Source organism: Ursus americanus, chromosome 10, assembly GCF_024610735.1.
Source record: "Ursus americanus isolate L20-20 chromosome 10, mUrsAme1.1.p, whole genome shotgun sequence".
In the NCBI taxonomy this organism is placed as follows: Eukaryota; Metazoa; Chordata; class Mammalia; order Carnivora; family Ursidae; genus Ursus; species Ursus americanus.
The window spans coordinates 74069901-74095984 of NC_142136.1; the positions used below are offsets into that span (position 1 = coordinate 74069901).

The window sequence follows — 26084 nt, forward strand, 5'->3', positions numbered from 1 at the left end:
CACATTACACTTAAAAGGAAGGGTGAAGGGGCGCCTAGGTGGCTCAGTCAGTTAAGCGTCTGTCTTCAGCTCAGGTCATGATCTCTTGGACCTGGGATCGAGTCCTGCATCAGGCTTCCTGCTCAGCAAGGAGTCTGCTTCTCCCTCTCTCTCTCCCTCTGCCCCTCCCTACTGCTTGTTCTCTCTCTCTCTCAGATAAGTAAATAAAATCTTTATTAAAAACAACAACAACAACAACAAACAAAAAAACAAAGGAAGGGTGAAAATGTCTGTCCATCCAACAGTGTCCCTTAGGAAGAAAAATGCTTCGACTTCAAAGGAAGAGCATGTCGTCATTTCTGAGCTTAAAATGAAAGGCTGTCTTTTCCTTTTCCTGACAAACGAGTGAAATTATAGCAAAGACTTAATATTAGGTTGAATTAGAAGGAATTCAGCTCTTTGTGGTTACACAGCAGTGGAACTGTAGGTCTTCGTCCACCATAAACTTGCAAACCACTGATGAAAGGTGTCAGGTGGGTGTAATTTATCTAGTGTGTCTTGAGGTACGGAAAGGGTGTAGTACTGAACTCAAACCTGTAATTAAAGAACAAGACACAACGAGGTGCGCATTGTGCCAGGATATCTGGATCCAGGGAGGCATGTTGCTATAAGGCAGACGCCGTGGCAGCTCAGGAAATTGAGCATTGCACAAACCCTGATGTCTCTTTCTACACTTCTGAAAGGTCTCATTTTTATTACTCTGTTTATGTGAGGACTTAGTTATGAGCTGATGACACGAACAAACTTAGAAATTTCTTAGCTCGAATCAAATGCCTCTATTGAAGAAGGCCTGCTTTCAAGGCAACAAAAAACTGCATGCAGCTGGAATCTAGACTAAATTAAACTCTGCTCTGTACTACAAACGCTACCACACTAGTTATGGCAGATCACCAAGAAGACGTTTCAAAGACAGGACCCCTTCAACAGGGTGCTTCCTGTCTTGAGGCGTCCACCTTGAGAGAGGTTGATTGACATCACCAGTAGCATAAGAACCAGTATCAATGGAATATCAGACTAAAACAGCAGGCCATATTCCATTACAAGAGATAGCATTGTATCCCGGTGGCTTTATATGAGAAAGATTACCAGTGGTCCATTAAGATGCCAGCATAACACAAAAATTGACATAGATCCCCCTTTTGTAATAAGACAGAGTATACAGAACTGTTGTATGTGTTATAAATGAATTCCGAGAGATCCAACCCTTTGACTAAAAATTTAGTTACTCAAAGTTTATCATAATGGAATTTGACCCAAAGATGGTCCTTGACTTATTTGCCTTCAACTTAAATACCACTTGCATAGGAAACAGGATGGGACAGAAAGCCTGTCTCTACTTTCCATGCCCCCTATGCCCCACTGAGGATACCTGTTGGCTGGAGAAGGTGCAGTCACATTCTCCCATCCCAGGTGAGGCCACAGTTCGTCTTCTAGGGCCTCAGCTCCACCCGCGCTTCCTGTGTTCATGGTGCTGGCACCTGTGCCTGGGGCCAATGAGGAAGGATCCGGGTCTGGTTTCTGTAACAGACCGCAGATAACAGCCTTGTGAGTGCCCCCACCCAGTGGTGGCGCTGGCTTCGTGCAGTCAGAAACCATGCTCCCCGCGTGGGGCTCCCCACGGCTGGGATCTCACTGTCACAGATGGCCCAGCATGGCACACCACAGGAGCAAGGGACACGTCTCTTTCCCTTCAGAGCATGACTCCCAAGGTGCTCACTTAACTTCCAAGCATAGCCATTTTGGAAAACAGAGAAAGTGAAAACGGAGGGTCATTGTTTCTCTCGGCCCTGATACCCTTATGTTCAAAATCAGTTTCGGCGCTCCAGCACACCTTCCTTTTTTTTTTTTTTTTCTCCCATTTGCAACTTTCCATTTATTTGCGCTGTTCCTTTTTTTTCATAGTTTCTTTTTTTTTAAATTCAAGTGTGGTTGACACACAATGTCACATTAGCACACCTTCTTTTATAACAGATCCTTTGCTCAGTGCAGACAAAATATTTGTCTTAATGTGTTGGACACACGCAGAGAGTAATAGCGCTGTGATCTCATTGTTAGAGTCCCTGTGTAGTAGATAGAAGACTTAGATAGACTGTGTTCTAAAACTTGCCACACACTGTGAGCAAAGAACTGTTTTTTAAAATCTTTGTTCTTAATCAGGTAGAATTTGCTTATCTAGTTTATAGGTTTATGGTAAGGATTACACCTTATACTTTATTTTCCGGGGAATTAAAATATTTGTTAGAGAATGATTATCTTTGTTAAAAAAGAAAACAGGCTTTTAGACTTATTGTGGTGATCATTTAAAAATATATACAAACATTGAATCATTATGTTGTACACTTGAAAGTAATGTATCAATTATACCTCCATTAAAAAAGTGAAAAAATTAAATTATGAATGAAAAAATAATATATCCATCTCTCATTAAAAACCAAAAAACTGAATAAAGCTCAGTTTTTTGGTTACATCTTTAAAAAAGAAACTTAGGCTTCAATTTTTTTTCTCAAAAAATGTAATGCCAACTAAAGCACACATTAGGAGACAGTGGATTAGTGCATGTTTGTTTTAGAAAAGTAAAAAATTTTAGGTCATAAATATGTCTTTTGAGGACCTCTTTCATAATTCTAGCTTTTGTTGTAGCAACGCTACCGTGAATGGCTGTGGTAAGTTTATGTGTTGGCACTTGGATGACCTTCCTACTACCAACCAGTCAGAATGTAGTTGTTTCAGCCTCTACGTACCAAGGAAGAACAGTATTTGTTGGACGAGAATTTTCCAGTGGAAGAGTATTCTTCCATGAAAACTCACATGGCCTTTTTTACAATAACTACATCATTGTCCTCCAAAACTCCAAAAAAGGAAGGAAGGAAGGAAGGAAGGAAGGAAGGAAGGAAGGAAGGAAGGAAGGAAGGAAGGAGGGAAGGAAGGAGGGAAGGAAGGAGGGAAGGAAGGAGGGAAGGAAGGAAGGAAGGAAGGAAGGAAGGAAGGAAGGAAGGAAGGAAGGAAGAAAGGAAGAAAGAAATGGATGCACCCAGTGCCAGACCCATAATTCCCTCTCCTGGTATGGATGACCGGGCATTCCTAGCAGGCTACAGCAGATGTGGAAGTCCATCCCTGCTCCATTATCTTCACCCCTCCTCCTGACTGTGGGCTGTCCTCTGTCCGTGTCTGTCACAGAAATGAGTCCCAGCAGCGATGAACTTGGAAACAATTAGATGTGGCAGACTTGGTTTCTTCAAGGCCCCTCTCCTTGGCCTGCAGACGACCACCTTCTTGCTGTGCCCTCATGTGATCTTTCCTCGGAGCCCATCCCCCGTGTCTTTCCCTTCTTGTAAGGACTCCAGTCCTACTGGATTAGGGCTCACCCTAACTGCTTCAGTTTAGCTTGACCACCCTTTTAAAGGCCCTGTCTCCAATACAGTCACATTCTGAGGTATTGGGGTTAGGGCTTCAACATATGGACTTTGGGGACACACCAGTCCATAACAGTGTATAAAATGTGGGAAAATACTACTATCATGAGTGACACGGCCCTCTAGAGTTAAATTTAAATTAAAACCTTTGCGGTTTTCCTTATATGCTTCCCTTGTGTTCTGAAAATACAAAGACTTCATATTTCCTGTCCTGTGTTTTTCTTTTGGCAGGCCTGGCAGCTTCGATTCAGCCACCTTGTGGGCTATGGTGCCAAGTATTACTCTTACCTGATGTCCAGGGCAGTAGCTTCCATGGTTTGGAAGGAGTGTTTTCAACAAGACCCTTTTAACAGGTAACGAGGGGGAGGAATTGTCCTCCAATGCCAGTAACCCCCCACCCCACTACGTCTGAAGCCAGGCTGAGAAGCTCAGCCACTTACCACCTAGCACACATCACACCTTCTGGCTGGGCCTCCCTCCCGCTTCCAGAGACACAGCCTGGCCCCGAACCTCTGCCTTGCTCTGTAGCACTGAGCAGCTGCCACACGCTGGTGATGGCACCCTCCTGTCATGCCATTAGGGACCCTTTGTTTGACAGCTCTTTGCTTCTCCAAAGTGGCCTGGACTGCTCTGCTTCCATGCCTCCCCGGCGGGTTTTCTTAGTTGTTCTAGCCCCTCTCGTCTGTACCCTGCTGCTCAGTGCTCCCTGTTCTTTGGACAGCCTTCCTTATTTTCGGTACAAGCTTCCAAGGATTCTCTCATGGGGAACAATACCTGATTTCCTTTTTATTGCCCAATACAGGACTTGCTGCTGTTGTTCATTTGGGAGCAGCACCATTGGAAACTTTGATTATTGATGCTAGTGTCCACTTTGTTCTGGAAAGTTCCTCCTCTGCCTGTCTTTGGGACACTTTCTGTCCCTGTAAGACAGTGGCAGTCTGAAGAAGGGGAGCTGCTCCCCCGACCGTTTCTCCATGGCTTCTCTTCGTGGGGTCCACTGACCACCGCTTAGCGTTGGTAGCTGCAGAACCCCTGCCCCACATAGCTCCCCACTGCTTGCCTCCTAGGTGCCCTCCTGAGCAGCCCCTCTCACCATTTCCATCATCAGGATGGGCAGTAGTTCAGACAGCACAATCTGCAGCTGTCACAAGCATGATCATGTGGTGACTCTCGGCCCTGTCCAGAGCATATTTCATCAAGTTAGCTGGTGACTGTGTGAGCCTTTAATGATTCTGTGAGGGAATCCGGCTTGATTGATTTCAGCTGGGGACACATGATGCCCACCCCCTTCCCCACAATGGAGGCAGTCCTGCGCAGTGGTGGGCTGGAGAAGGAGAGGAGGAGGGAGAGTGGGGTCTGGGCTGGGCAGCCCTGCAGCCCCAGGATCTCAGTAAGCTCCACCCCGCAGGAGAAGCACAGGATTGCTCCCGTTGAGCCCTCAGTGGGCCTCCTCCTCATTCTCACAGGCTTCCCTCCAACACGAACCGTGGGGAAGTCAAGTTCTGGTCGCATGGAGTCCTTAGAAGGAGCTTCCTTTGAAAGCAAACCACTAATTATGATCTGGTCTAATACTCATTTAAAGCATTTTATCTCCTCACCACACAAATAAACACATCTCCAAATACCTCTCAGGCAGCCGTGGGTGATGTAGTATCTTCACTGCTTTTATGTGGTTTAAAATTAACGGCACCTTGGATTTTTAGAGTGCCCTAAAGTTTCCGTGTGGCACATTATTTTACATTGATGGCAACACTGGCAGAGAAGGTACTTCTTGTGAGATGAAACTGAGGCTCAGAGGGGACAAGTAGTTTGCCCGAGGCTCCCCAGCGAACAGACTGGAGTAAGATTATAAGGCAGGTCTGCTAATTCCTAGCCCCCTCTCCCTCCCTGTGCCCTGCCCAGCCCCCAGCTTTTCATGCAGTTGGATGTAGTTTTGGATTTTCTTAGTATTTAATAATCACATTCAGTTCCAAAGCCTTTTGAACTTGAATCTGATGTAATAGAATTTTTAAATGTTTTACAGCTTGGTACCCACATGTTATTTTGTCTTCCGCCCTTTGCACACTGCAGACATTTGGTCTGCTTTTCAGATTTTATTATTTTCTAAGGACCTAAAGCCAAAATTGACTATAATAAACCAGCTTGGGGAATTATGATTCTTGACTGGAGATTTCTATAAACTAGGCAAAATATTATCTTGTTTAAAGGAACTGCACTTTACTAGAAAACCACATACTATTAAATACATATATTTCCAAGCATTTATATCTTGTTTATATGTGCATTCTTGCCTAGACATGTAGTTTGCCATACTTTTATAGACGTGTAAAAGTAAGCTAGTAAAAATACTCACTGGACTCGAAAATTTCTAACCTATGTCAAAAGATCCTTTTTGGTCCCACTTCTGAAAAATCACCAGACTGTAAGCCTCACCAGAAAGCCAGGCAGCGCAAAACTGAGGCCTGAAAGCAGAAGTCTGCCTGAGGGGAGGGGAACTGCAGACTAGGGCTGGCAGGAGATATGGCCCCACAGGCCAGGGGTCGCGCAGGCCCTCTCAGCCACCCCCGTCCCCTCCTTGGGTGAGCCCAGCCTTCTGTCCATGTTTCCTTATTCATGACACACTTTGCCTTGGCACTCATGTAGTGTTTGATCTCAACATATTTTTGATACTTGTAATACATCAAAAATTCTGATTAGAAGCCATGTTTGCAAAGCTGCCCATACATAAAGATGCCCCAGAAATAGTTGATTGAAACATCATAATTTGTGTAACTTACATCATCATGGTGTGTAGTCATCTGCCATTAAAGGAATTGCATTTTCCATAAAACACAAAAGTAGCACTAAATAGCTTGTGTCCAGGTGCCAGTAAGTTGGAGAATTTCTCTCTGTAAAAGTTCTCCAAAATCTGCCTGCAGGTATTATTATAGACAGTGTTCCCAATAGAGCCCAGCAGACAAAGAACATCACAAGATGCAGATGGGCCGTTCCTTCCTTTGCCTGCACCACCAGTGCACTCACGAGTCCGTTTCCTGTTCCATCAGTTACCCTGAGCCGAGCTCTCCCTCTCCGGGTGTAATTAAGCCTCTCCTGCCAGCTTTGTCTCCTTCACTTTTATTTCACAGTATTATTTTTCTCCTCTGTTTCATCTCAGCGGAAATAGTTCCAAATCTCACTTTAAGATAACCCAAAGGTGAGGGACAAAGGGATACCTTTTACTTATTATATAATACCTCAACTAAATTATCCTTTCTTCGAAGAGAGGTTGCTTGCTATGACACAGAAAGCTGAAAATTCAATTCTCGTTTTACAGTAAATATTTCACACCTGGTTTTACTTTTTAGAATAATTTAAAAATTGGAATTAGAGTTTTAGAAGGAAGAAAACAGAGGGCTGAATTGTCCCGTAGTGGCAGCTTTTCTGAATATGGTGTCGGTGTGGCTTCATTTTGAGAACCTAGGACAGGTGTGACCGGGGCTGTAACAGAGTCTCCTGTCTCCCCGCAGGGCGGCAGGGGAGCGCTATCGGAGGGAGATGCTCGCACACGGCGGGGGCAGGGAGCCCATGCTCATGGTGCAAGGTAAAACAAAACAAGGACTGGTAACTTTTCCGTCATCCTTTTTTAAAAGGTTTTCTGGGTTATATATATTTTTAAATATTGAATTATAGTTGACATGGCATACACTGTTGTGTTAGGTTTTGGGTCTACAACATAGTTGTTGGACAGGTCTGTACATTATACCGTGCTCACCACTGTAAGCGTAGCTACCATCTGTCACCAAACACTGTTACTACAATATTATTGACTATATTCCCAATGCAGCTTTTCATCTCTGTGACTTACTTATTTTATAACTGGCAGTTTGTACCTCAGTCCCCTCCATCTATTCCACCCATCTGCTCACTGCCCTCCTGTTTTATGGGTTTTATGTTTTAGTATTGGCTCTGCGAGTTATGTTTTCACACCATCCATAATGAAAGCTGTTCATATTCAGTTCTCCAGACATTTTTTCGCTTTAGAGATGAGGCTTCAGCTCTGTGCTTTGTTCTGAGCATCTGTTTATTACATCCCAAACAACAATTTAATTTTTAGTTACTGCGATTTATTTGGATGCTGGCATAAAATTTCAGGTTTTAACTTTTTAAATGTTGCTAACACTCTAATAGGAAATAAATTTGTCATAAATTATCAGAAAATTTGCCTTTAGGTTTTAACAGAACACAGGTATTTCTTTAGCCTAAAGAACTCATTTATTTCTTACTCCTTTATTTCTTTCTCTAAAAGCTTAGCTAGGCCTTTGCTAAAAATTCCAAATCATCGGGCTGGACTTTTTACCCATTGAAAAATTAGAACCTAATTAAATCTTCTCTTTCACGTACCACAATGCTTGTTTTCCTATGTAGTATGGGAGGGTTAATTTTTTCATTTAAGTATTTTCACTGAAAATTTAATTGTAAATGGAAGTAACCATCATGATTTTTCATAACATGTTCTCAGAAATATTTTTAGGAAGATGTGAATATTACTGGATATTCTCAATATATCAACAGTTATATTTGCAGCTGACCCCTCCAACTAGCTGATAAAAATTGCTTTTAGGAAATATACCTGATATCGGAGAAGTAGGATAGTAATGGGTTCGACATAAATGTTTCCTTGCTTGCATCTGTTCAATCTAATACCTGTTGCCCGTTTTCACAGACCTTTCCTTCAGCTGTTCGTTTACTCAGCATGTCTGTGTTTGAGTGCTCGTAGGTGCCAGGCACTGTTGTGGCTCTGTGCTGTGCTGTGGGCAGGAGCGAAAGGCACATAGACAAACACCCCAATTCTTCTGGAACTTACATTTCGTCAGCTTGGCCAGAGGGTGCGCTCTTCCAGGCACAATCTGCCCAGTGCCACAGTATGTTTAGGAAACAAATCAGCCGGCCCAGAGAGCCTACAGTTCCATTAGCCTGGCTCAACGGAGATGCAGAAGTCCCCCACAACAACACTTTGGTCTCCCGTTAGTACACTGCGCCTCCGAGTTGTCCTCCTGAGATGCGGAAGGCCTGGCGGTGGTACCTCTGTTTCCGTTCGCACCTTAATGGCCTGTCCTGAGCTCTGCTACCTCTAGAGAAGGGTTTTACATGGTTTACACACTTGATTAATTTAATAAATCCTGTAGCACCCCATGAGGCAGGAAGGATCACAATTCCCATTTTACAGATGCTGAAACAGGTCAGGTCCTTGACCTGTGTTAGAGGCAATGAGTAGAACAGTCAGGATTTGAACTTGTGACTTCTGGCTGCAGAGACTATGCTTTTCAGCAGTCTGTGCTGTTTCATGTGTTTGCAGAACAGGACGCCGAAGTAAGGGTCTCTTATGGACCCACGTAAAAGGAAAATTCCTCAGCTCATAATAATAAACCACCGAGGGCGCACATTGTGTATTTCTCAGCTGGTAGTTTGTGGTCCCTCACAGAAAGCCCACTGTGAGCCAAGCCGGGATGCTGCAATGTGCTTTCTCCTGTAGGTTTTCTGTTATGTATACTCTCCCAGTAGCCATGCTTAGCTTTTCCTCTTTGAGACCAGGATCTAAACACTGTCTGCACGTAAATATTAGCTTACATATGGTTCCCTCAAAAGAAAAAAAAATCAGATCCTTTTCTGTGTTTGTCCTTTGGCTGGTGTATTTTTCTACTCACTTCCAAGAATGTTGTAACAAACCTCTCTAAAAATTCTGTTCTTTATATGAAACATCATTGTGTTAAGAAACTTAATATTTTCCACACTGAAATTCGCACACTTGGGAGAGAAAAACAAGACTGTGGTTCAAACCAGAGATGATAAAGTATTCAGATTCCAGTTCACACCAACAATAGAATGGTTCTACTTTTAAACTTTAATATTTTTCTTAATGTCGTTCTGTCAGATTTCATTAATTCACATGATTTGTTACATGTCAGAGATGAATGGGGGACGTGCAGAGAAGTTTATGACTGTTGTCACTTTATAGGGCTGGATTTGTAAGACAAGACCAGCAGTGGCTTCTCATTTTCTTGTCGGCAGCCAGCCTGTACCCCCAAACAGCAGTGTCTTACAGGATGGCTCATAGCCAAACACTGCGGTATCCCCAGGAGTAGTGATTGGTGCAATTACTAACAGTTGTGATATAAAAGTTTAAACAATCTAGTAGGTGTTATTCTTGTATGAAAATGTAATTTTTTATAGGTGTTACTTAACTACTTACAAGGTAAGCTTAAAGAGTTACAGAGTTATATTAAGTAGCAAAAGATAAAGAAAGAACACCTCCCTTCGAACCATGTGCCTCCCTGACCAAGTGACAACTTTATTAACCTCCTTTCTTTAAGACTTCTGTTTCACATGAACTCTGGGCCATTCCTTAGAGTCAGAATACCTCTGCCTTGTACTCATGCTCTTTGAACGATACTATGCAAAGAAATCAAGTATGCCATGCTTTTGATCTTTGAATAACGGACGACACAGGTGACCTGTTTTTAGAATGAGTTGTCATGAGCTCCGAGTCCCTTGATCTTTTCTGGTGCCACCAACAGATGAGCCTCCTTGTGGTCAGAACCTGGTCTGAAGAACACGGCATTCCTCTTTCTTTTCTCCGGCTGTTTGCTCCACGGTCATCAGTTCAAGGCTCGCGCCGCACAGCCCCGCCTGTGTGCTGACTCCGGCTCTGCAACCGAGGGAGCCCCACAGGGCAACCCCAGTCACGGTTAGAGTCTGTATTTGTCCTCTCAACACTCTAAACACCATTTGAAAACAACGCCGTGGTTGCCTAGTAGTTCGAACAGCATTGCCCACTGGGAGAAGAGGACAGATCACCTGGTACAGCCAGCCGGGATCCGCGTTCTAGCTCTGCTACTTCTTGAGAAAGTCCCTCGCCCTCCCTCGGAGATAGAAGGTGTGATGTGAGGTCACAACTTGACTTCCTTCTGGTGTGCTTGTCCTCAGCGCGTGTCTCAGTCTGCCGCCGCGGGGGCACGTGTGCGTCACCCAGGTGATAAAACAGATGCAGTAGAAGGACCCTTACAGATTGAAGTTACGTCCTTATCTGCTTTTAAACACATTCACGGCACATGTAAAGAACTGTGTTATAAGCACAATATTCGTTTACTTAATCCCCCCGCTCAACAGTTTGGCAATACTTGACCGAAACCAGCTTTCTTCATTGCCAGGAATTCTGGGGTGAGGCTGAACTCTTTGTATTCAGTTGCCCCTGTTGAGTTTTTCTGCTCTTCATTCTATACGCCACCCGCCAGGGTTTTTTGGTTTATAGTAAGGATCACATTTCTGAGTCATAAAAGAACTTAAAGTTTTTGCTTAAAAGAAGCAACGATGATATGATATTTTTATTCATTTTGCTATTTTTAAGTCTATGCTAGAATACTTTTAAGTGTGCCGTGGTGGACACGATCCAAAGTCCAGTGTCTGTTGTAATCATTTCAGAAAATGTACGGTTTTCTAGAAGACAAATATGCAGTAAGGTTCGTGAATAGCAAGGGAGTAATATTTTGCACCCGCTGGGAAGCAGAGTTGTTTCTTACTACACCAAATACAAGAGTGGAATGATGTGACTATGGGCGATAGAAGTTATAGGATTTCAGCAGTTTGTGAATGACACATGAATTACTCATGCGGATCTTCCTTTGTAAACTATCTTTTTGTGTTTTATGTCCTTTAAACATTTCGTAAATAGCCCTTGTTGAGTTTTTAGGTTCAGCTTTATCTTTTAGATAATCAGAACAAAACTAACATTTTGAGAAACTGTTGCATGCCAGGTGCCTTCTGCTATGCTACCTAATTTAGTCCTCATATGTAGGTCATATGGTCCCCATTTTCATAGATAATGAAACTTAGTCAAAGTTCATTCTCTTTCTGTGCCGCCTCTCCTCCTGACTCCCAAGTCTTCCTCATCTGATCTCTCAATTCTATCTTGAGATCAAGCTGGTCTTTAGAACATGGGAGACGTCAGTGACATGAGCCTTGAGGCCTTCACGATCCCCGCAAAGTGCGGTTTGTTGTTTTTAATGTCACATCCTAACTATTCCCATTGACATCAGAGAGGCCCGCCTGATATCCACTGATCAGCAATAAAATTTCCTTAATCTGTTTTTGTAGGCGCTCCTCTAGACTTTTGTGGTAAAGCTATCAACTTAGTTTATAATCATTTTTAGTCATGGTGGTTCTAAGAGAAAGATTCTCACCACAGCCAAATAAGCATGATGCCCAGGGAAGTTTCATGTTTCTGCCTCTGGTTATAGCATTCCTTGTGCTCTACCCTTCAACCTTTGCACAAAGAATTTTGTGGGGGAAAGGAAAGGTTAAAGTCCATGACTTTCACATTCCAGGAGGTTATTTCCAACACTAAACAACTTTACTTCTGTGCTTGTTTCCAGAAAAGAAACTCTCAGCTTCATTTTTATGTCTCTGGGGCCGAAAGCAGTATGCAAGTAGAGATACAAAGTAATAACTTGACAAACTTTTTAAAAAGACCAAACATCAGATAAGACTAAAAGAAATAGTAGATAAATGAGTTCATTCTCAGTGGAACTCCCTTCAAACGGACTCCTGAAACCAAAGTCTAGAAGCCCACAGGGCCTTACCTTAAGCTGATTAAAATCATAATACCTTACATTTCTGCAGAGCTTTATGGTTTTCAAAACATTCATTTTTACTATAATTATCCTGTATCATCTATTCTAACTTATTCTGTATTATTTTTGTCCAAGTAAACCAGAGGATTGTGGTTTATATTCCAAGAGATCATCCCTGTTGTACCTCAGGGAGATTAATACAATCAAAAGTGATAACTACTCTTTTCTTTAAAAACCTTGGTCCTAGTAGCAGTGAGTGCACCAGCACTCGGATGTTGGTTTCACACCATTCTCCATTAAAAGGAACCAGGCTCCGTGAGGAAATGGTTGATTCTGGGGCGGAGTGTACAGTGTGAGCCAGGAGCACCCGGAAGTAAGAAAGTACTCAGAAACACACACAAGGATGGGCGTGTACGTAAAAGGAGGCAAATGCCCCCTAAAAGAGTTCCTGGTGGCCAAAGCTGTAACAATTTGTGCAACCAAATAAATAAGGCAGTTATTATAATATAACACAAAGTATAAAATTTAATGTTTGTGAGTTCATACTGATGTAAATGATTAAATAAATAAATAAATAAATAAGGGGAAATAAACAAATCCCCCATGCAGAATTTCAAATAATTTATGTCTATAGTCCTCCCTCAAGGAAATGGAGCCTAACTCTCCACCCCTTAAGTGCGGGCTGTGCAGAGTGACTTGCTTCCAAAGCAATCCAATGTGGAAAGGGGTGGGGAAGAATTACAATAACTCTACAGAGGAGAAGCTAAGAAATACTTCCTCAGTCAGGTGTTCAAGGTCAACATCAGCTGTGAAGCCATGTTGATAGGTTGTCCCCTGGATATGATGTGTCCCCTGAGTCGAGCTGGATAGGTACCAGACCAGCCTGAGCATCCACGGAATCAGCCTGAGACACAGGAAAATACATCTGGATCTCTACAAATGAACATCTCCAGCGCTGAGTATTGAGGTATGAAGCCGGGAACCGTGAAACCGCACACAGATATTGGAAGATAAACGGAAGGGGGAGGGAGCCGCCGCGTTCGGGCGCCCGGAGCGGTAGCCACCGGCATGGGGGAGCGGGCGGACTCGCGGACCAGCACCCGCGAGACAGCAGCCTGAGACCATGAGCCAGGGAACGCGTGCCACCAGACTGAAACGGAGCTCCGGTGCGCTCACTGGATCCAGACTGAGACCGGGAGCTCCGGAGCGCGCTGGGGCGGCTGGCAGCTGGTGGTGTTAGAAACACAAAGGACAGAGATGCGTCGGCCCTGGAAGTGAGGGCTGGGACGCCGGGTGTGGGGCACACATCCCGGGACGCTGCAGGGGTGAGCAGCACCAACAGAATCAGAGTTAAAGTGGCCAGAACATCAGTGGAGAACAGTTCGCAATCCCTCTGTTCTGAGACAGAGGCTGAGATTCAGCCACTGCTGCTCTGACTCTCAGAAGAGGCACAGCAAACCGCCAGGGAAAGCCGCCAGAGAACAAAAGTCTGGAAATACCGGCTCATAGTATGCCCATCCCCATCCCCCCTCGCAGGGGACACGGAGACTCTACCCAAACAGGGTTGCCTCAGTATCGGAGCAGCAGCCCCTCCCCCAGAATGCAGGCTGACAAATCAAGAAGCCCACATCCCTAAATCCCTATAAAACAAGGGCGCACGGCCTGGGTACTGGCCAATAATTTGGGCTCTGGACAACCCCGCAACTTCTCCTCGTCAGAATGACAAGAAGGAAAAATCCCCCCCAGCAAAGAAAAGACAATGAATCTGTGGCCTCTGCCACAGAACTAATGGATATGGATATAACCAAATTATCAGAAATGGAATTCAGAGTAACAATGGTCAAGATGATGTGTAGACTTGAAAAAAGTATTAACGAAAATGTTAATGAGAATATAGAATCTCTAAGGGCGGAAATGAGAGCAAATCTGGCAGAAATTAAAAATTCTATGAGCCAAATGCAGTCAAAACTAGAGGCTCTGACGGCCAGGGTCACTGAGGCAGAAGAACATACTAGCGAATTGGAGGATGGGTTAGTAGAAGAAAAAGCGAAAATAGAATCTGGACTTAAAAAAATCCACTCCTACGAATGTAGGTTACGGGAGATCACTGACTCAATGAAAAGATCCAATGTCAGAATCATTGCCATCCCTGAGGAGGTGGAGAAAAAGAGAGGTCTAGAAGAGATATTTGAACAAATTGTAGCTGAAAACTTCCCTAATCTAGAAAGGGAAACAAACATTCATGTCCAAGAGGCAGAGAGGACCCCTCCCAAGCTCAACTACGACAAACCTATGCCACGTTACGTCATAGTGCAATTCACAAATATTAGATCCAAGGATACAGTATTGAAAGTGGCCAGGGCAAAGAAATCTCTCACGTACCAAGGCAAAGGTATCAGAATTACGTCAGACCTGTCTACACAGACCTGGAATGAGAGAAAGGGTTGGGGGGGGGCATTTTTAAAGCTCTTTCAGAGAAAAACATGCAGCCAAGGATCCTTTATCCAGCAAGGCTGTCATTCAGAATTGATGGAGAAATAAAGACCTTCCAGAATCGCCAGTCACTGACCAATTTCGTAACCACGAAACCAGCCCTACAGGAGATATTAAGGGGGTTCTATAAAGATAAAAAGGCCCCAAGAGTGATACAGAACAGAAAGTCACAATCTATAGAAACAAAGACTTTACTGGCAACATGGTATCATTAAAATCATATCTCTCAATACTGTTTCAACGTAAATGTCCTGAATGCTCCCATAAAGCGCCACAGGGTTGCAGATTGGATAAAAAGACATGACCCATCCATTTGCTGTCTACAAGAGACTCATTTTGAACCCAAAGATACATTCAGACTGACAGTAAAGGGATGGAATACCATCTTTCACGCAAATGGACCTCAAAAGAAAGCTGGGGTAACAATTCTTATATCAGATAGATTGGATTTTAAAATAAAGTCTATAGTTAGAGACACAGAAGGACACTATATTATTCTTAAAGGATGTATCCAACAAGTGGAGATGACAATTATAAATATATATGCCCCCACCAGGGGAGCAGCAAGATACAGAAGCCAACTGTTAACCAGAATAAAGAGACATATATATAAAAATACATAAATAGTAGGGGACCTCAACACCCCACTCTCAGAAATAGACAGAACACCCTTGCAAAAACTCAGTAAAGGAACAAAGGCTTTGAATGCCATACTCGATGAGTTGGACCTCATAGATATATATAGAACACTATACCCCAGAATCAAAGAATACTCATTCTATTCTAATGCCCATGGAACATTCTCAAGAATAGACCATGTTCTGGGACACAAAACAGGTCTCAACTGATACCAAAAGACTGAAATTATTCCCTGCATATTCTCAGACCACAACGCTTTGAAATTGGAACTCAACCACAAGGAAAAATTTGGAAGAAACTCAAACACTTGGAGACTAAGAACCATCCTGCTCAGGAATAACTCGATAAACCAGGAAATCAAAAATCAATTTAAACAATTTATGGAGACCAATGAGAATGAAAACACAATGGTCCAAAACCTTTGGGATACTGCAAAGGCAGTCCTAAGGGGGAAATACATAGCCATCCAAGCCTCACTCAAAAGAATAGAAAAATCTAAAATGCAGTTTTTATATTCTCACCTCAAGAAGCTGGAACAGCAACAGAGGGACAGGCCTAATCCATGCACGAGGAAGCAGTTGACCAAGATTAGAGCAGAAATCAACGAATTAGAAACCAGGGGTACAGTAGAGCAGATCAACAGAACTAGAAGCTTGTTATTTGAGAGAATTAATAAAATTGACAGACCTCTGGCAAGACTTATCCAAAAGAATAGAGACAGGACCCAAATTAATAAAATTATGAATGAAAAAGGAGAGGTCACAACCAACACCAATGAAATTGGAAGGATTATTAGAAACTTTTATCAACAGCTTTATGCCAATAAATTAAGCAATCTGGAAGAGATGGAGGCCTTCCTGGAAACCCATAAACTACCAAGACTGAAACAGGAAGAAATTGATTTTTAAACCGGCCAATTCATTATGAAGAGATTGAGTCAGTGATAAACAATCTTCCAAGAAATAAAACTCCAGGCCCGGACGGTTTTCCTGGGGAATTCTACCAAACATTCAAAGAAGAAATAATACCTATTCTCCTAAAGCTATTTCAAAAAATAGAAACAGAAGGAAAGCTACCAAACTCATTCTATGAGGCCAATATTACCTTGATCCCCAAACCAGGCAAAGACCCCAACAAAAGGGAGAATTATAGACCGATTTCCCTAATGAATATGGACGCCAAAATCCTCAACAAGATCCTGCCTAATAGAATCCAACAGTACATTAAAAGGATTATCCATCATGACCAAGTGGGATTCATCCCTGTGATGCAGGGGTGGTACAACATTCTCAAATCTATCAGTGTCTTAGATTTTATCCAGAAACAAAAATTCAGAAATCATATGATTCTCTCAATAGATGCAGAAAAAGCATTTGACAAAATACAGCATCCTTTCCTGATTAAAACCCTTCAGAATATAGGAATAGAGGGTACATTTCTCAATCTCATAAAAGCCATCTATGAAAAACCTACAGCAAATATTATTCTCAACGGGGAAAAGCTGGAAGCCTTCCCTTAAGATCAGGAACACGACAAGGATACCCACTGTCGCCACTATTATTCAACATAGTACTAGAAGTCCTTGCAACAGCAATCAGACAACAAAAAGGGATAAAAGGTATCCAAATCAGCAAAGAAGAAGTCAAACTGTCTCTCTTCGCAGATGTCATGATACTCTATATGGAAAACCCAAAAGAATCCATGCCCAAACTATTAGAAGTTATAGAGCAATTCAGTAATGTGGCGGGATACAAAATCAATGCTCAGAAATCAGTTGCATTTCTATACACGAATAATGAGACTGAAGAAAGAGAAATTAGGGAATCCATCCCATTTACAATAGCACCAAAAACCATACGTTACCTTGGAATTAACTTAATCAGAGACGTAAAGGACCTATATTCTAGAAACTATAAATCACTCTAGAAAGACATTGAGGAAGACACAAAAAGATGGAAAAATATTCCATGCTTATGGATTGGAAGAATTAACATAGTTAAAATGTCCATGCTACCCAGAGCAATCTACGCTTTCAATGCTATCCCGATCAAAATACCGATGACATTTTTCAAGGAACTGGAACAAATAGTCCTTAAATTTGTATGGAACCAGAAAAGGCCCCAAATCGCCAAGGAACTGTTGAAAAGGAAAAAGAAAACTGGGGGCATCACAATGCCGGATTTCGAGCTGTACTACAAAGCTGTGATCACAAAGACAGCATGGTACTGGCACAAAAACAGACACATAGACCAGTGGAACAGAATAGAGAACCCAGAAATGGACCATCGGCTCTCTGGGCAACTAATCTTTGATAAAGCAGGAAAAAACATCCAGTGGAAAAAAGACAGTCTCTTCACTAAATGGTGCTGGGAAAATTGGACAGCTACATGCAAAAGAATGAAACTTGACTACTCCCTCACACCATACACAAAAATAAACTCCAAATGGATGAAAGACCTCTATGTGAGACAGGAATCCATCAGAATCCTAGAGGAGAACATAGGCAACAATCTCTACGACATTGGCCAAAGCAACCTTTTTCATGACACATCTCCAAAGGCAAGAGAAACAAAAGATAAAATGAACATGTGGACTACATCATGATAAAAAGCTTCTCCACAGCCAAGGAAACAATAAAAAAAACTAAGAGGCAGCCCACGGAATGGGAGAATATATTTGCAAATGATGCTACAGATAAAAGACTGGTATCCAAGATCTACAAAGAACTTCTCAAACTCAATACGCGAGGAACAAACAAATCATAAAATGGGCAGAAGATATGAACAGACACTTTCCAATGATGACATACAAATGGCCAACAGACACATGAAAAAATGTTCAAAATCATTAGCCATCAGGGAAATTCAAATCAAAACCACACTGAGATACCACCTTACGCCAGTTAGAATGGCAAAAATTAACAAGGCAGGAAACCGCAATTGCTGGAGAGGATGTGGAGAAAGGGGATTCCTCCTACATTGTTGGTGGGAATGCAGGTTGGTGCAGCCACTCTGGAAAACAGTGTGGAGGTCCCTTAAAAAGTTAAAAATTGAGCTACCCTATGACCCAGCCATTGCACTACTGGGTATTTACCCCAAAGATACAGACGTAGTGAAGAGAAGGGCCATATGCACCCCAATGTTCATAGCAGCATTGTCCACAATAGCTAAATCGTGGAAGGAACCGAGATGCCCTTCAACAGATGACTGGATTAAGAAGTTGTGGTCAATATATACAATGGAATATTACTCCGCTATCAGAAAAAACGAGTTCTCAACATTTGCTGCAACATGGACGGCACTGGAGGAGATAATGCTAAGTGAAATAAGTCAAGCAGAGAAAGACAATTATCATATGATTTCTCTCATCTATGGAACATAAGAACTAGGAAGATCGGTAGGGGAAAAAAGGGATAAAGAAAGGGGGGGTAATCAGAAGGGGGAATGAACCATGAGAGACTATGGACTCTGGGAAACAAACTGAGGGCTTCAGAGGGGAGGGGGATGGGGGAATGGGATAGACTGGTGATGGGTAGTAAGGAGGGCACGTTTTGCATGGTGCACTGGGTGTTATACGCAACTAATGAATCATCGAACTTTGCATCAGAAACCAGGGATGTACTGTATGGTGACTAACATAATATAATAAAAAAACATTAAAAAAAAAAAGAACATTAGGAAGTTTAAATGAAATAATGTACATAAAAGTTAGCACAGTTCCTAGAAAACTGCACCGTAAGTCCTCAACAAATGTTAGCTCTTGTAACTGTTTTTAAAATTGTTCTTCTCCTAGCATGGAGCCTGGAAATCTGTATTTAAGAAAAATTTTTTTGTCATGTGATTTACCATGATCACTAGATCTGGAAACCAGGGCTTATTGAACTATAATGTCTACACCCAGAGATCTTGTTAAGATGCAGATTTTAGTTTAGTAGGTTTGGGTGAGGGAGGGTTAAAATCTTTGCATTCCTACCCACTTTGAGAAGCAATATCTAGACCAGGGGTAGCAGACTTTTTCTGTAGTGGGATGGATAGTAAATATTTTAGGCATTGTGTGTGCTGTGGACTGAATGTTTATGTCCTCATCGAATTCATATGTTGAAGCCCTAACCCCTGGTGTAACTGGATATGGAAATACAGCCCTGGAGTAAGTGATAACTGTTAAATGAGGTCATAAGGGTAGGGCCCTAATATGATAGGCAGGTGCCCTTATAAGAAGAGGAGGAGAAGCAGAGCTCTCTCTCTACCATGTGAGCAAGGACTCAGTGAGAAGGTGGTTATCCCCAAGTCAGGAAGAGTGCTCTCATCAGAAACGAAACACTGCCAGAACTTGATCTTGGACTTCCCAGTTTCCAGAACTGTAAGAAATTAATTTCTGTGGCTTAAGCCATCCAATCTATGGTATTTTGTTGTGGCAGCCCGAAGAGAATTATACAGTGGGCCATAAGATCGACCACAAGTATTCGTTCTGCCACTGTAGCACAAAGGCAGCCAGTGGAAATACAAAAATGCATGGATATGGTTATGTTCCAATAAAACTTTATTTACGGACCCTGAAAAAAAAAAAGGATATGAGAGAAACCTAGAACCAACAAGTAGGCCCATGGCCCTAAAACAGTTCAGCCCCCATGTGGAATTCAGCTCGAGAAGCTGCTGAGTCAAGGGGTTTCGATTCCAGAGTTACCGCAGGGACCTAGTACTGATTAGCCTCCTGAAGCCCTTCTTCCCAGACAGTCACAATGATGGGAAACCCACTTTGTCACAAGGCAAATGCATCCCACTCTGAGACAGCTCTCATTGACAGGATGACACAAGTATTAACATGGACTGAAAATATCGTATCTGCTTGAAAAGATTGATGTCTTGTTGACGTAGTGTCTTTAGGTAATGAGCATTGATACTTCATTTTTTAAAAATAACCTTATTACTAACCTAATAGGCCAAACGTGCTTAGCATGGGGCTTTACTGTTGGTGTTATTTGTACAGTACAAACATGACAGCAGCCAAGGAGCTGGAAGTCCTGTCCGTCAGCAGAAGTACAGCTGATGTTTAAAAGTAAGAAAGCTACATAAACAGTCATTGTTCAACACTAGCTTGATTGATTTTCCCAATTGTCAAAAAGCATACACAGTGACTTCAGGAGAAAAGGCAATTTCCATTGGTTTATGGCGCTAAAAACGGGTTGTAGTTTCAGTTTTAAAAAACTTGCAGTTAACGTTTGATCGTGTCATCTGGTTAATCCCTCAGCATTGCCACATACGGCACAGAGCTGCTAGGCCTAACACCGTCTGAGCATAATAAATGCACGCAGGCTTTGGGTGGTTATTCCTGTTTGTTTTTTAAATACGCCTCTTTTCTTTTCTTTTTTTTAATTAAGTGGGATATTCAAGGGAGAGATGAACAGAGGACAGGTTCTGGATTTAGCCGACATCTGTGCCCGCTGGGCGTGTAGGGGCTCCGTGTAAATGAACGCCAGGATGTGCTCAGAAGCCGTGCGCTGTGGCATGAGTGCCCACCCCGGAGTGTATTTTACATTTGCGACTTGTAAGGCAGCCCCTCGGATGTACTAAATATTAAAAGAGAAGATGATTTAAAATGACTAGCATGCCAAGCAGAACTATGCTGTTCGAAATAAATCGGATGACTTTGAATGGGTTGCTCAAATGTTTAGAAATATAGATAATCTTTATTTCCGTCTTGTTGTCAGGCCTCCCCTCTCACCCTCTACCTTCTTACTCTGTTTTGGTTTGTTTTTCTCCTAGCACATATTTACTTCCCGACATAATGTAACCTGTATTATCTCACTTATTGGTTTGTGGTCTATGCTGTCCAATGAACTGTAAGCTCCGTGAGAGGAGGGGCCTGTTCTGCGCACTGCTATATCCTCAGCGCCTGCAGTAGGCAGTAAAACAATTTTCAATGAGCAAATCCATAAATATAAAAATACACTTAACAGGTGAAATATTTCTTGTGCCGTAAAAAACAGGTGATTATTAGAAGATGGACAGGTTTTTATTCACCTTGTTTGAGAAGTTTTATATTACATAAATACTTCTAAGGGTTTTGTGGGCCCAAATATTTTTGCAAAGCTCTTTTCTAATGTAAAAGAAAAATATATACAGTGAACATGTTCTGTTTTGTCACCTGCTTGCTCAGTGTCTCCCCTCTTCTCTGATTTCATGGCATCGTGTCTGCCCAGCTGTCTGGATATCAAGTTTGTCTTGGTCCTCCTGCCGCTCGTTCTGGCTTCCCCCTCCCCACTGCACCCACACCAGGACCCCAGCTTCATTGGCCTCAAACCTTTTCTGGTCCAAGAGGTTTCATCAGCAGGTAGAAGAGAGCTATGGTTCCCATGTGGACACCGTCCATTTTGCTACCCAGCGTATTTGGTGTTCTTGGTGGAGCCTTTCCCCTGAACGGCACCTTTACTTATTACGCTGTACGTAACCAGTGTTGTACGAGGTAGAATAAAATAGATCATTCCTTGCGTTTTAGCAGTCCTATAATGCAAGACCAAGGCAGTGTGGTGAATGAATAGTTATTTAAGAACTTGGCTTTAAAGTGCAAAATGCTTTCCCTACTGTGGGAGGTCAGAGATAAGTTCTGCAGCTTGATTGATGGCAATAAGTAGCAGGCTTTGTGAAAGAAGGTGAGTCAACTCTTGGGGCTTCATTACAGTAGGACCAACTCTAAGTAAAACTCTCCCTGGGGCCAAGTGGTCCCTGAGGCCTTGGCCTTCACCACCACCTCCCTCTGACGTCTCTTCCTCCTGCCGGCCACCTTGTGTGTGTTGGCTTCCTTGACCATTGGCTGTCAGCCACACCACCTTTGCCTAAGACTGAAGGAGCTGTCCCGAATTCTGTCTTTATTAAAACGTTCACTTTAATATCCTTAGGTTAGTGACCAGTAGATAATGTGATAGAATAAAAAAAAGTACTGTTGGTTGTCGATGATGTTAATTCATTTAAGCTTAGTGAATGTTTATTTAACACTGCTGACCAGGCACTTCAGGGACACAGAAATGAACAGGAATAATGTAGAGATCCTACGTTTATGTGAGAGGTATAGCGTCCTGTCAGCTTTACAAAAAGGAGCCCCCGTGGGAGGTGGAATTGCGGAAAGGTGCCCAGTCGGGCTAAGCAGCCTGCACCAAAACACAGGCTGGGGGCCTGCAGGGTTCCTGGGTTTCAGCCACTCCTGCCCTCAGCGAGCCACCTTTGTATCGGGCACTGACTGGACAAGCGGCCTGGAAGGGGGTGTGCTGATGGTATAGACATGAGTCAATGTAACAGGATGCTGACCCTCGGGAAAGCTCTACATACATGTTATGTTAATGGGCACCACATCTGGGAATCTGCAGCCTGATTTCCCCAGATGCTCTAACCAAAATATACCCACTCTAACCCCAGAGGCAGGTAGCATTCTGTAACGATCAGAGGCACCCACCCTTGGAAAAGCCACTCAGATGCTCTTTACTTATAAAAATACAAGGTCAGTATTTCAATGATACAGATACACAGAAGAGAAAAGATGTGGGTGGTATAAGTGGAATGCCTTTATGGAAAGAGCGGCAGTTTTTTACTTCTAGATAAGTAACCTTTGGAGCGCCGGGAATAACTAACTCCTGTGATCAAACGCATCAAGCAGATAACTGCATGCTACTGTACTGGAGACTGCGAGCATTCGTATAAGTTTTACAGTGTAGGGTAGTAGAAACCACATGACGAATTGATTTCTTTACACCAGTAAAAGGAAGTCGGCCTTTGCCAGGAAATGACCAATCTTTTCTTCTGTAAAACTTAACCCAGAAGCATTCACTATCCTTGGATTTTTTTTTTTCCTATTTCATTGTCAGTGTTCCACTGACTGAATTCAACAAAATAATTTTTGCTAGCAAAGAGGATGAAAAACCCGTGAAGAAGTAACCTTTAAACAGAATTTTAACTTTTTTTTCAGAATTTTCACTTTTAACCTGTCCATGTATACTACATTATATATAAAATGTGCCATATCATATATATATATGTATATATACGCACGTATATATGTATACACATACACACATAGGGCACTTTTCATTTCAGTACAATGCCTTGCTTGGGGGTATTGATTATCAAACCATTGGCTAGAAGGGGTGGGTAGAGAACCCCTTTAGACAAAAGGCCATGGCACTGTGTGTTCACTGGTGCTCAGAGTAGAGCACCTCTTATTAAACCCTGGGTGTCACAAGTTCCTGCCCAAATATTTCAGATAGTCCGTGTGCAGGAAGGAGACATACTGGAAGTCACAATGAAAGTGTGTTAGAGGCAGGGGCCCCTGGGTCTGCCTTCAGCTCAGATCATGATCCTAGGGTCCTGGGATCGAGCCCTGCATTGGGCTCCCTGCTCAGCGGGAACCTGTTTCTCCCTCTCCCTCTGCCCCTCCCCCTGCTGGTGTTCTCTCTCTGTCAAGTAAATAAACAAAATCTTAAAAAAAAAAAAAGTGTGTCAGATGCGGACGCAGACAGTATCTGTAAGGCACCTAACATTAATCTGCAGTGTGCGTTATCCCCACTTCACACGTGGGGAAGTAAAGCCTAGAGAAACTGAGTAACTCGAGCAGTGTGCCAAGCTTTTAAATGGCCTCATCAGGATTTGACCCAGGCCGTCGTATCTTCAAAGCCCTTGGGGTGCTCACTGCATCTGTGAGCTCACGGCACTCCTCCCCTGCCCTCTTGGAGCTCCAGACTCTTGATACACTTTTTTTGTTGCTGTTTACTTTTGCTGAGTGGTGCTCGCTTTGGTAATCTTCTCTGAATCCCAGGAAGCTGTCATTTGCTACTTGCCGTGTAGATGTGATGGCGCCCTCTGCCAGTTGTGTAGTCATCTGAGACAGTGTCTCTGGCGTTTGGCTTTATTTGAGATGTGAGAGCCATTTTGTTCCCAAGTAAATAACTTGTAGTAAACTCATTCCAGGAAGGACACCAGCAATTCCACTTTTAGATTAGATCAACTGTAACTACGTTCTAAAGGAATGCAGATGATGTTCTTTCCGCTCTTTTTGATTGCTTAATGGAAATGTTATAAAATCTTCTTTAAAGATGGTCATTATAGATGGTGTTCTTAACATGTGGTTACAAATATGTGCTTTTGGCAGTGGGCTAAAAACAGGTTAGAAAAGCAGATGTCATTTCCCCAAAGCTCTTGATCTAGATTCTTAGCTTGACACCCTGAGGGACCAAGCTTCAAGTGCGGAGCAAATTAGAAGCCCTGAGTTTCTTAGGCAGGACTGGGTGCTGAGGGACACTGGTGCATTTCCATCTAGCGAGCATACCAATAAAGGGTAAAATAATAATAGTAGTGGCAGAGATTTAGAGTGGATTTTAGTGGGACAGTTGAAATTGGCATTCGCTAACCAGCTCTTGTTTGAAATGTTGCCAGAGAGAGTAGAGACAGGAAAATGTCTCTCGGTTTAACTGGATCATTTCCTGAAAGATTGTTTTACGAGATATCTTCCAATGTTTATTTGAGGCTTTTCAACTCTCTCGAAGAGAAACTTTTTCCTTGTGATTATTATGTAACATAACTAATAACGAAACTAGATCAAGGAATGATCAAGTCAAAACCTAATTTTCTTTTTTAATAGTTCATCTTGACATTTAAGTTTTATTTTTTAAAATAGAATAATCCCTTCTTAATCTCAGAGTGTTCACCTCTCAAATATTTGCAAAGCATTATCAAGTTCTTTTTCTACCTCATCACACAGGGTAGGGGATGTCAAGTAACACACGTGTTGTTTTTTAATCTTTCTTCTTACAGAATTAAAGGTGTATTTAGTTTGATTAAGCCATAGGGCCAGGAGGATAGCTAAACTCCACTTATTTTTTCCTTTCAAGCAGTTTAAAGAAAACAGCACTTTAAAAAATTCTCGAAATCTTAAATCACACACTCAAAATAATTGGAATTCTGGCCCCTCATTCCCCAGTGTCTTCCGTTCCGCACACATGCTTTTATCACCTTAGGATAGGAATTTTGTCAAAACACCACGGTAGCCTCACATACTGATTTTCCTGAGACAACTAGTACTTTATGTTGGATATTAAGCAGTTACGACTAATTTCTACTGCTTTTACTTTTCTGGAGTTGAGTGGCGGGGCGAGAGTAACAGCAGCAGCAGCAACAAGAAGCATGAGGGTGGTAAGAAACTTCTAGAAACACCCGTGCAGTGTGTTTGCTGTCCCAGGTGCTGTGCTCAGCTCGCCACCCTGGGTCACCTCATTGACGGCTCTGCATGGTCCTGTGGCCCTTACGTTGTTTACTGCCCAGGGTCACACCAGAGCGACTGGTGGAACCATGACGCACATTCAGGGTGCACTGCTTATCTCTCAAACTTACTTTTCAGCTTATACTGGAAAGCTTTGGCTGTAGAAATGGTTGTGCGCGTCTTCCGCTGTCTTTTCCCGCTTGTTCTTGTACAATGTTTGGCACCTGAGTTGCTTATCACGAATACACTGATGCTCAGGGAAGATACTGTTGGGTTCCCGGAGCAAGCTCTCACAGGGACAGGTGTTGGCGTATGCTAACGAGCACTGATAAGGTATCAGCTGGCTTGCATGCAGTAAAGTGGTTCTGTAGGAAAATCAGATTTGTTGAGTGAGAACGCGTGCATGCCCAGCAAGGTTGGGTACTTTACAACACACTCACTGGCAGCAACCTTCTTTTCTTGCACGGTGTAATAGGAACAAATGAGGAAAGCATGTCATGGAACCAGACTTAGAATTTAGTGGCTCCAGGATTATGACATCGTTTCAATAATAGAGGTAAATGGCAACCGGGAATAATAGCCAAGTAAATAAAATCCCTAATCTTTGGCTTGTTTGGATATTTACTCAGCGTGGCCTCTGAAATAGCTGAGA

General features: G+C 42.7%; 1 protein-coding gene across 4 annotated transcripts in view; it reads left to right on the top strand.

Annotated features, from left to right (window-relative positions):
- Positions 1-26084, top strand: part of MIPEP (mitochondrial intermediate peptidase) — a 203292-nt gene that overhangs the window by 166339 nt on the left and 10869 nt on the right. For 2 of the 4 annotated variants that reach the window (XM_045797092.2, XM_087865234.1), the window contains exons 17-18: positions 3684-3805; positions 6939-7032. In XM_045797092.2, the coding sequence (XP_045653048.2) occupies positions 3684-3805; positions 6939-7032 (216 nt within the window). The remainder of the gene's footprint in view (positions 1-3683; positions 3806-6938; positions 7033-26084) is intronic. The other 2 variants (XM_045797093.2, XM_087865235.1) reach the window with 1 other exon arrangement.